Source organism: Mirounga angustirostris, unplaced genomic scaffold (genome assembly GCF_029215605.1).
Source record: "Mirounga angustirostris isolate CCGP_5_RB_7025 unplaced genomic scaffold, mMirAng1.0.hap1 SCAF_15, whole genome shotgun sequence".
Taxonomy (NCBI): domain Eukaryota; kingdom Metazoa; phylum Chordata; class Mammalia; order Carnivora; family Phocidae; genus Mirounga; species Mirounga angustirostris.
Window position 1 is genome coordinate 42,916,263 of NW_026991723.1, and position 12,398 is coordinate 42,928,660.

At 37.6% G+C, this 12,398-nt stretch overlaps 1 protein-coding gene across 7 annotated transcripts in view; it reads left to right on the forward strand.

Annotated features, from left to right (window-relative positions):
• Positions 1-12,398, forward strand: part of CNTLN (centlein) — a 300,088-nt gene that overhangs the window by 86,104 nt on the left and 201,586 nt on the right. For 6 of the 7 annotated variants that reach the window (XM_064579711.1, XM_064579710.1, XM_064579707.1 and 3 more), the window contains exons 4-5: positions 10,341-10,475; positions 11,316-11,495. In XM_064579711.1, coding sequence (XP_064435781.1) covers positions 10,341-10,475; positions 11,316-11,495 — 315 coding nt within the window. The remainder of the gene's footprint in view (positions 1-10,340; positions 10,476-11,315; positions 11,496-12,398) is intronic. The other variant, XM_064579709.1, reaches the window with a different exon arrangement.

Sequence of the window (12,398 nt, forward strand, 5' to 3'; positions counted from 1 at the left end):
GGTCTTTTCTTTCCATTCAAAGAGTCCCTTTAACATTTCTTGTAGGCTGGTTTAGTGGTGATGAATTCTTTTAACTTTCTTTGTCTGGGAAACTCTTTAACTCTCTTTTTGAATGATAGCCTTTCTGGATAAGAGTATTCTTGGCTGTAGGTTTTTTCTTTCAGCACTTTGAATATATCATGCCACTCTCTTCTGACCTGAATAGTTTCTGCTAAAATCAGCCAGTAGCCTTACGGGGTTTCCCTTGTATGTATCTCTTTCTTTTCTCTTGCTGCTCTTAAAATTCTCTCCTTATCACTGCTTTTTGCCATTTTAATTATTATGTGTTGTGGTGGGGACCTCCTTGGGTAGATTTTGTTGGGTGCTCTCTGTGCCTTGGGGATTTCGATTTCTCTTTCCTTCCCCAGATTTGGGGATTTTTCAGCTATTATTTCTTCAAATACATTTTGTCTCCCCTTTTTTCTCTCTTCTTCTGGGATTCCTATAATGGGAATGTGTTCTCCTTGATAGAGTCGTTGAAATCCCTATATCTATTTTCATCTTGTATTATTATTTTTTTGCTCTTTCCCATTCAGCTTCATTGCTCTCCATTACTCTTTCCTCCAGGTCTCTGATTTGTTCATCTTCTTGTCTAGAGAGAGCATGCCAGTGGTGGGGGAAGGGCAGAGGGAGAGGGAGAATAGAATCCTAAGCAGACTCCCCGCTGAGCACAGAGCCTGATGTGGCGCTTGATCTCATGACCCTGCGATCATGACCTGAGCCGAAATCAAGAGTTGGACATTTAACTGACTGAGCCACTTAGGCACCCCTTAATTTCAGTTTGAGTTCTTCATCTCTGTTTGGTTCTTTCTTACATGTTTTCTCTCTCTTTCCTAAGGATCTCACTGAGGTCCTCCACTCTTTTCTCAAGTCCAGTGAGTATCTTTATGAACTTTACTTTAAATTCTCTATCAGTCATATTTCTCTCCATTTCATTTAGCTCTCCTGCTGTGATTTTGTCCTGTTCTTTCTTCTGGGACGTATTTCCCTGTTTCCTCACTTTGTCTAACTCTCGGTGTCTGTTTCTATGTGGTAGGAAAGTCAGCTATGTCTCCTGCTCTTGAAAGTAGTGACCTTATGAAGAAGAGGTCCTGTAGTGCTCTGTTGTGCAATGCCCCCTGTTCATGAGAACCTGGCTCTTCAGGGGGGTCTCCTATGTGTATTGCATGTGCCCTACTGTTGTGGCTGAACTGCTTTTGCCTTTCAGTACAGTTGTTTGCAGTGGTTCTCTTTGCTGTTGTTGGCAGGGTTTGGTCCCTCTGTTGTTAGTAGGCCAGTCTGGGGCCGCCTTGGGCTTGAGTTGAGTCAGACCAGGCATTTGCCAGAGATGTAGTAGCACTGAACTAACTGCAGGGTGCTTTCCCTATACTGTCCCCTGAGAAGCTATCGTTGCTGGGCAGAGCCTGCAGGCAGACCAGATATCTGCCCCAACCCACTGCTGGGTCCCCAGCTGACTGGTGTGAGTGGTTATCTTGCACTCTCCTTGGAGCAGCAGTCACTTTGGAGTGGTCCCGGCCTCTGTTCAGTCTGCTTGCACACTGCCAGGCGTGTTGCACTGCTTTTGATGGGCTCTAAGGGTGTATTGGAGGGGTCGGGTCTGCAGGAGAATGAGGGGGTGGGGAGCACAGTGTTAGTAAGGTTTGCACAGGTCTGCTGTGGGAGGGGACCTGGAGCTGCTTTAGAAAACTGCTACAGGGTAGTGGTTGGGATCATAGGAGAATGTGGGAGCAGGGCACACAGTGCTGGCAAGGTCCAAACCTCTCTGCTGGGGGAGGGGACCTACAGCCACCCAAAACTCCTGCCAAGGTTGGAGGGTGTAGATCCACAGAAGTATAAGGATGGGGGTCTGGGAGGAAGGAGAGGTATGCTGATAGCCAGCTAGGTGGAGTGTTGGGTCTGTGCTGATTCTTGCAGGTTTCTATCTCTAGGCTGGAGGATAAAGAGGGAAATGGTACCCACTTAGGAAATCTTCCTGTATACCTGAGGCATTTTTCAAATTGCTGCTTCTACGCTACATCTCTGCAGGGTTCTTTGCAGTGCTGTCTCTTTAAGGGTGGGGACTCAGTTTCCTCTTGCTCTCCAGGCTCTCCCAGAGCCAAGCTGGCTGACTTTCAAAGTTCCAGGTGTTAAGCCCCACTGATTGTAAGAACTTGCAAAATTATGCCCCTCTGGTTTTCAAAGCCAAATGTTACAGGGATTGTCTTTCCTGTGCAGATTTCCTGTGCCTGGGGCACTTTGGCCCTCTCTACCACTGCAGTGTCCCTCCCTCCCACATACAGTCCCGTTGGTCCCTTTAGCTCTCAACCGTGTCTCCGCCCTTCCTTCCCTCTTCATTGTAGCCTCTTCTCTATGTTTAGCTGTGGCGAGTCTGTTCTGCCAATCTTCGGGTCATTTTCTGGGTGATTTACTCTGATGTGGGTGTTACCTAGTTGTGTTTGTGGGATGAGATAAGTTTAGGATCCTGCTTATCCACCATCTTCCCTGGAAGTGAGTTTTGACTCAATCTATACATCTTTACTTTTTTAAAGATAAGTTTATCCCATCTATATTTCTTGATATAACATACTTTTTTTTATCTCCGTTCTCTGACCTTATGCTTTCTGTTTTTAATGCTTTCTTAGCTTTTTATATTTGTTTCATTTGTGTGTGTTTGTGTGTTTGGGTATGCATGCATTTTCATGTTGGTAGTTTGGGACGTTTAGAGTCTACATCATTTCTCTTAGTGATTAAGTTATTACTTTATATATTAAACAGTCTACTTCTTGTTTCTAACATATTCTAAAAAATGTATATAATCTCTCTCAACTGTGTCCTGTAAAAAGATAAGAAAATTAGTGTATTTTGATTTATTCAGCCTTTGTTTTTCCTGCATTTTAAAGTGAACTTATAGAGAGTAATTGGAGGACTTAATTTCTTATTCTTAGCATTTTTTGGTTGTATTTTTTTGTACCATCAAGATTTATAATGCTTATGTTCCATAACCACCTTCTCCATTATTTTTAGTGTAAATTCTGTGGGAAAATAGATTACATTATATTGGGTTTTCTGTTGCTGTATAACAAATTATCATAAGCTAGTGTATTAAAACAATACAGTTATTAAGTTGCTGTGGGTTAGGAGTCTGGACATAGCTGGCATCTCATATGGTTTTAATCAAGGTTTCAGTTGGGTTGTGCTCTCATCTGGAAGCTTGATTTAGGAAGAATCTGCTTCTAAGCTCATTCAGGTTGTTGATGATATCCATGTCCTTGCAATTTTAAGACTGAAGTCCAAAATGGGGCCAAAATCTATTAGTCAGGGTTCTTCAGAGAAGCAGAAGTAATAGATGTGAATACATATGTCTATATATCTATCTGTATCTATCTATCTGAGAGGGAAATTGATTTTAAGGCATTGGCTGGCTCATGCAGTTGTGGGCTGACAAGTCTGAGACTGGCTGGAGACCCAAGGAAGAGTTAATGTTGCAACTCAATCAGAAGGCAGTCTGGAGGCACAATTTCTTCTTCCTCAGAGGACTATCGCCCTTTCTCTTACAGTCTTCAGTTGACTGGATGAGGCCCAGCCACGTTATGGAGAGGTAATCTTCTTTACTCAGAGTCCACTGATTCAAATGTTAATCACATCTGAAAAATATGTTCACAGTAACATCTAGACTGGTGTTTCATCAAAAACAATCAAAAACTGGATACCATGGGTACTGTGGCATAGCCAAGTTGACACTTAAAATTGACTAAATGGGTAGAAAGTTCTGAGGTGAATAGGTTTTAGTGTGAGGTTTTATGTTTATCTGGCTAGGGCTTAGGCTCTGTTTACTGTTGGCTATAACTGTACGTGTCAGAGGCTAAACTTTGTTTTGTTCTTTTTTATTTGGGTTTCTCTAAAAGTTTCTTAAATATCGTCTGAGACGCACAATTCTTTCTATTGTGTTCCCTGGTTGTTATACAGAAGCCCTACTGATGTGGTGAGGTGTCAGGGGGAGGGGAAGTATTCTATAGTCACATAATTAGGTCTCAGTCTTTTAGAGAGCTTGTGTCCCTACACTGTGACCTTCATAAGTACTTCTCAGTTTTTCCCCCCTTGGATAATAGGAAGGCTAGAGGGTGTTGGAGTTAGTTTTTTTCCCTTCTGCCAGGTTGGTTAGCCTCTGGCAAAACTTCCCTAAGATTGGGCTTTTTTGGACTTTTTAACTCTCAAAACTTGCCCCCTTGATCTTCCAGCAATCTGTTAATTACAGATTAGATTTTCTTACACTGGTAGTGGTTCCCATGGAGTTTTTTGCTCTGGTAAAGTGCTACTGTCTGTATCTACCTGTCTGTTTCTCTAGTTTGGGGAACAACAGTTTGCTCTATGACCCCAGTTTTTTGATAGCTTTAAGAAGAGTTGTTGGTTTTTGTTAGTTGAGCTTTTTTTCATGTTTGTGAACAGGAGAGATGACTTCCAAGTTCCTTACATGCTTAAGTGGAACCTGGAAGTCCCTCCAGTGTGTTTTTGTTGCTCCACTGAGCAATATTAAGTAGCTCTTAATTTTTAAGACTTATAGCTTATGGAATAGAGTAACACTTAAGAATGACAATTCCTATAGCTTATTTAAATCTTACTTATGTATCTAATTAAATTTCTAGAAAGTTACACACACACATACACACAGTCATGCACACTACTTTTCAGCTGATTGCAGAAAAAACTTTCAGAGAAGTGCAATCTAATATTATAACATTTTATTTATGATAGCATGAAACATTGCCTATAACTTCTTTTGGTAAGTCTGTGCCTTAGCTTTGTCACTGGTAATTATAAAATAAATCATGTAATAAATTCCCCTTCTAGTATTGCATTGGATAACATGACTCCGCTCACTGACTAGTATATTGTATTTAATTAGATAATGGTTGCTGTTTAACGTTATAGCCTCACCCCACCCCCTTTTTTTTACCTTATAGGAAGCTCAGAAATAAGTTTTGGTTCTCAGTTACAATTAGATCTGTTACCCCTTCCCTTTTCTCTATTTACTATTGTTTTGTTTCTCCATTTACCATTGTTGTGGCTTCATAACTTCTCTGTTTTTTACTAAAACTTTCATGCCCATTTGAAAGTAGGTCATATAAATAATATATTAACTATGCTCAAGTATTGCTCAGTAGAGTTTTAGGTCTTATGCCGCTGCCCCTCCTTCCCCTTTTTTCCTGCATCATACTCTTTATCATTCTCTTCTTACTCTATAGACTTCTCTTGACTGTGATGTGAATTATTCATTTCATGTCTTACCCATAATAAATTATTTGTTCCAGACATACTTTCTCTTGTCACCCTTTATGCTTTATGGTTCCTCTGAGTTCTATTTGCTATTTTAATATTAACTCAAGCCAGACCATTAAGAATGTACTCTATCCAGAGAAGTTTGTTGAAAAGTTTCATAAAGCTAAATTTTAAAATGAACTACAGCTGTATATACTTGTACTTTCATTATTTAAAGTAGATCACTAAGAGCATACTTTAATAGGAAAATATTTTGCATTATGCAAAATTTTCTAATCTTTAAAGGTTTAAATTGTTGGTTGTCTTTTATTGGTAGTGCATCTTTATCTATTACTTTAATGATTATTCCACATAATATCAGATTTATCAAACTAATTATAAGAATATTGATAATTTGGGTTATGCTTGTATTATGCTTTTTTATTTAAAAATTAAGTCTATATTTGGCCTTGTTGGTTACTAAATTCACTCAAATGCCGAAATTCAAATTATTAAATAATTCTCATGAAAGGGCTTGCTATTGGTGTTTAAGTTGTCAATTTCTGTTAAGTTTAGCTGACATGAATGGGCAATCCCTTCTAAAACTTTGATCATTTGGCTCAGTGTTCTTTCCTTCCTAGGATCTAAATAATTTCCAGAATAGATGAGGATTCTCAAGTTTTGTCAGTTGTCCTTTCAAAAGAGAGGTCTGTAGATAGTCTGTAAACAATCTTAGTGTTCATATAATTGAAGTTATCATTCTATGTCAATCTCATTCATAAACATTTGCTAATCTGGTTTGGAAAGCATTATGAATACATAGATAGGTAGTACATAATGTGTCCAATGAATAATATGGGCAAGACAGAAATCTAAAACGGGTAGAAATTACTATGACAGTTTGGAGAAACCTTCGTGGAGGAAGGGAGAGATTGAATCTTGAAGGAGGGTAACACTTAGATGAGAATAGAAAAATGGGCTGTGAATTGTGGATGGGCCACACTTATGCATCTATTCTTAAGCATTTGATTGATGTCAGGCACAGTTTGTTATGCCCTAATAATTAAAATAGGAAATAAAAATTAAAACTATATTGAGGAAGAAGCATTTATACTTACTAGATTTGTAAAAAATTACCAAGCCTGAGAGTCAAGTGTTGGTGCAGATGTGGAGCTGTGAGAACCCTTGAAGTGCTTATAGCCTATGACTTAGTGACTTTACCTCCAAATATGATCTTAAGCAATATTTTTCAAACTTTTATTAATATGACCCCCACACTGAATAAAATATATTCTACCTAATGACCCTAGTATACCCACACATGAAATAAAAATTTCATATAATAATAATTGTCCTAACTATGTATGATAAAGGTAAAAAATATAACAAAGCATGTACCAAATATGAATTGAATAATATTTAAATAAAATATAAATCAAAAATTAAACACTAAACATTTAGGAGATACTTAATGTATTTGCTTCTTTCGTAATTTTATTATGGTATACTTTTTTGCTAAGAATTTATGCTTATATTTGATATTTTCTATTGTATTCTATTCCACTTTTTAAAAATGCTGATTGTGATGACTAAATTGATTTAATGACCCATTACTAGATTACAGTCTGTAGTTTGAAAAATACTGCTTGGGAGAAATTCTTGCTCATCTGCATCAGGAGACATGTTTAAGTGTGTTTATAGCAGCATTGTTTGTATACCCCTTTTCCCAAAATGGGAAGCAGCTGAAATATACACTGACAAGAGATAGATAAATATATTATAGTATATTTATATAATAGAATAATACTATACACCAAGGTAATTGAATTGCCTATCAATATGGATGAATTTGGGAACATATGTTGGGCAAAAAATAGCAAGCTACAGAATATGTGTAGTATGATTTAATTTATTGAAAGTTAAAAAATAAGCTAAACAGTACAATATGTCAAATACGGATATGTATGTCTTCAAACTATTTCTTTGTAGTTTGAAGACATAGACAAGAGAAGGCTAAGAACCAAAGTTGTAGGGTAGTCCTTGCCTTAGAGGACATGGAAGTTTGTAAGGATCAGGGGACCTACAGAGGACTTAAAGATAATGGTAAAGTTGTGTTTCTTAATTAAGTGGTTGTGGATACAAAACAGAATAGTTCTTTGTACCTTACATATTTCTCACATAGTATTTTTGTATGTGTTCAGTATTTAATTTTTTTAAGAGAGAGAACATGTCCATGCGAGCAGCAGCGTGGGGGGTGGTGCAGAGGGAGAGGGAGAGAGAGAATTTTATTTTATTTTATTTTATTATGTTAATCACTATATATTACATCATTAGTTTTTGATGTAGTGTTCCATGATTCATTGTTTGCATATAACATCCAGTGCTCCATTCAATACATGCCCTCTTTAATACCCATCACCAGGCTAATGCATTCCCCCACCCCCCTCCCCTCTAGAACCCTCAGTTTGTTTCTCATAGTCTCTCATGATTTGTCTCCCCCTCTGACTCCCCCCTTCATTTTTCCCTTCCTACTATCTTCTTTTTCTTTTTTTTTTTTTTAACATATAATGTATTATTTGTTTCAGAGGTACAGGTCTGTGATTCAACAGTCTTACACAATTCACAGCGCTCACCATAGCACATACCCTCCCCAATGTCTATCACCCAACCACCCCATCCCTCCCACCTCTCACCACTCCAGCAACCCTCAGTTTGTTTCCTGAGATTAAGAACTCCTCATATCAGTGAGATCATATGATACCTGTCTTTCTCTGATTGACTTACTTCGCTTAGCATAATACCCTCTAGTTCCATCCACATTGTTGCAAATAGCAAGATTTTGGGGTTTTTTTGATGGCTGCATAATATTCCATTGTATATACATACCACATCTTCTTTATCCAATCATCTGTTGATGGACATCTTGGCTCTTTCCATAGTTTGGCTATTGTGGACATTGCTGCTATAAACATTGGGGTGCATGTACCCCTTTGGATCACTACATTTGTATCCTTGGGGTAAATACCCAGTAGTGCAATTGCTGGATTGTATGGTAGCTCTATTTTCAACTTTTTGAGGAACCTCCATACTGTTTTCCAGAGTGGCTGCACCAGTTGCATTCCTACCAACAGTGTAGGAGGGTTCCCCTTACTCCGCATCCTCACCAACATCTGTCTTTTCCTGACTTGTTAATTTTAGCCATTCTGACTGGTGTGAGGTGGTATCTCATTGAGGTTTTGATTTGGATTTCACTGATGCTGAGTGATGTTGAGCACTTTTTCATGTGTCTGTTGGCCATTTGGATATCTTCTTTGGAAAAATGTCTGTTCATGTCTTCAGCCCATTTCTTGATTGGATTCTTTGTTCTTTGGGTGTTGAGTCTAAGAAGTTCTTTATAGATTTTGGATACTAGCCCTTTATCTGATATGTCATTTGCAAATATCTGGGAGAGAGAGAATCTTAAGCAGACTCTACACCCAGCATTGATGTGGGGCTTGATCTCACCACCCTGAGATCATGACCTGAGCTGAAATCAAGAGTGGGACCCTTAACCAACTGAGCCACCTGGGTGCTCCTAAAATATTTTTAATTAGAAGTCAAGTAAAATCAACAATTAACATTATAGCTTAAAAAATTAGAATATAGTAGATACTCTCACTTTATTCCTGAAACTCACCCTGTTTTGCATCCTATTCTTGAAGCTCCTCCTCAAGTCATTTGCAGCATGTTTAATAAGGGGTAAGTATGGGAGTACAAAATAAATTGATATTTAAGAATCAAATGAACATCACTGATAGCTCAGAGATGGAATGAAGGTCAGGGTTTTCTATTGAGCATCCTACTTAATAACAGAACAATATGTTATAACTTGATGTGTCTTCTTGGTTGATAGGAAGATAGGGCTTTGGGGAAGGATGCTGTTAAGAATGACCTGGAGGCTTTCAAAAAGCTTGTAAGCATGTAATGGATGCTTAATAAATATCAGTTGAAAAAATGAACAAAAGTTGGGTTGACAAAAGTTGAAGAAGTTTAGAAAGAGATAGTATCAGGATATGGATTTCAGTTTTGGCATGTTAGTTTCAAGTTCCAGCAGATAATCCAAGTGGAGGTATTATTTTGAAAGTTGGAGATGTGGCATTGGTGATTGGGAGAGGGTCAGGGCTGAATTAGGATTAGTAAGACTCTCAGACAGAGATGAGACCAGAAGCCAAGAAGGGGTAAATTTTCTGAGACAAGAGCTATAGGGATAAGAGGGAAACTAAGAATTGAGTCATGGACATGTCCTGTAATTAGATATTGTTTAGGTATCTCTGGCAGGTGAAAAAAACATTCAGTTAAAAACTATGGCAATTTTGGGGCTGCCTGGGTGGCTCAGTTGTTAAGCATCTGCCTTCAGCTCAGGTCATGATCCCAGGGCCCTGGGTTCGAGCCCCGCATTGGGCTGCCTGCTGGGCAGTAAGCCTGCTTCTCCCTCTCCCCCTGCTTGTGTTCCCTCTCTCGCTGTCTCTCTCTCTCTGTCAAAAAAAAAACAAACAAAAACAAACTATGGCAGTTTTAATATCCTGAATATGTTTTCTACACAGCAAGGTATCTTTGGTACCAAAACAAACTTGCCATTTTCCAGTCTTGAAAATTATGTATGCCTTCACAAAACTATAATTTTTTCTCTAAAAAATGTTTTCTTCCACATGATACTCAAAGAAGAGGGTAATTCTTATCTTAGCTACCTACACATTTTCTTTGATTGGAATATTTTATAAAATTCTGTTTTTCTTCTGTTATGCACCTAAATCCCAAAAGTTTGCTTTCTGAATGTGGCTTAATATTTGGCATCCAGTTTTTAATGTGTTCTTCATCTTAAACTAATAAACAGATACCATACTTGCACTATTTATTTGAAAATTGATGGGTGTGTCACCAGAAATGAGAATTGTGATAATAGACATTATTATGAAAGCTAGTTAATCCTAATATTATCAATCAAAATGTGGAACTTTTTAAATAAAATAATTTTTTCTTAGAAATACCAGCTTACCAATAATAGGGTTTTTTTTTTTTTTCCATAGAGAGAAACAGGACTACAAATAGAAATAAATGACCTTGTAAAACGGAAGATTGCAGTTGATGAAGAAAATGCTTTCTTAAGGAAAGAATTCGGCGACTTGCAGAAGAAATTTAAAGATAAAAGTCAAGAAGTTAAGGTGTGCGGGACGCCTAGGTGGCTCAGTTGTTAAGCGTCTGCCTTCGGCTCAGGTCATGATCCCAGGGTCCTGGGATCGAGCCCCGCATCGGGCTCCCTGCTCCGCGGGAAGCCTGCTTCTCCCTCTCCCACTCCCCCTGCTTGTGTCCCCTCTCTCGCTGTGTCTCTCTCTGTCAAATAAAGAAATAAAATCTTTAAAAAAAAAAAAAAAGCCCTTCTTTAAAAAAAAAAAAAGTTAAGGTGTGTTGGCTTGTACATAGTTTTACAGCACTGTTGCTTTGAAGTCCTACTTTAAGCTTTGTCAGCCTCTGTGGCACAGAAAGTGACAAGCTTGGAGGAAAAATTTCCTTAGGCCCTGCTGTACCACACAGTTTTCTCACATGCAAAAACTGAGAAAGATGCTTTAAAGATAAGACTCCAAGCTTTATAACTTTCCGATAAATAGTTAATGATAGAAATGGAGCTAAGAAAGTAGGAGTGTGAATATGTGGCTTCTTGTAATTAGATTCTGATGGGACTGGCATTATTAATTGATAAAACCCAGGTCTGGGAGGATATGTCTGTGTGGGTCTCAAAAATAGCTGGGGACAGCATCAAAGGCAGCTTGATCAATTAATGGGCTCTTTGCAAATGTGTACTCATCAAAGCTGTCATCCAGTGAAAAAATATGACCCATCCACCTGCATGAAAAGAGGCCAATAAAAGTATACAGGTGACCTTGGCCATCAAATATAGAAGAAGCTGCTGTGAGGGTAAAACTGTACAGTTTATATTTGCTGATTAGTTCTCACCTTTTTTTTGTTTTGTTTTGTTTATCGGCCCTTGTGGTACTGTTCTACAGGACACTAAGGAGTGTGTACAGAATAAGGAAGAGCAAAACAGACTGGTTATAAAAAATCTGGAGGAGGAAAATGAGAAATTAAGTACCCACTGCGCTGACCTGCTAAATGACCTGGAGAAACTGAGGAAGCAAGAAGCACATTGGAGAAAAGAAAAACACAGCATTGATGCAAAAATAAAGGTATGCAGTGAGAGTGTAGAGAATGAGAATAATGCCGTTATTTCGGATCTAACTTCTTATAGGAAGTTTATTACATGTGATTTTCTTTAAATAACAAGTTATATATTCAAATCCACCAGTGGGGACCAGCATTAATTTATATTCCTTCACTTAACGACCCACAGCTTTTTAAAAATTGATGTTGCAAAGCAGGAAACTGACTTCAAATAGTTATCTAAAATGTAATCATTAAAAAATAAAGGCTATAGCATTTTGAAATGAAACATGTTTTGAAAAAACATATTTAGAATCATGAGGTTTGACTTTTTTCAGTTAGAGCTTAAATTTATAAATATAGCTAGAATTCATTACAATAGAGTTTTAAGAATGTATTTTCCAGGTCTTTTAAAAAATAAAATGTGAAAAAAGCACAAAGCAATTGAAAAATACTCATATGTGTTTTGAAGATGGTGCTTTTCTTTGGCGTGAGAGGGCCTCATTCATAGTCAGATTTTATTTTCGTAGAAAATAAAAGGTACAATCGATTTTTGTACTATGTCCATCAGTATTTTTCAAAATAATACTTTTTTGGTGGCTTTCTCTTTGTCTTGAGAATGTTTTTGCTAAATTTTTTTTTCCATTGAATTTCAGGTTTCTTTTTTACCACAGATTTTGTTGAAAAGGCCAGAAACAAATTTTCATGCTAGTAAATATGATAGTGCCTCTCTGTATGCACACATAAAGAGAATATATAAATACACACATGTATATATATAGCTACTAAAATGTACTAAGTATGGATATGTGTGTATGTGTGAATGATCATTTCAGAGGTGAAGGGATATGTATTTCTGAGTGTGTGAATCAGTTCATTTCACATATTTAAGGAAATACATTAAATCTTTTAGTGTATCATCAGGGAAC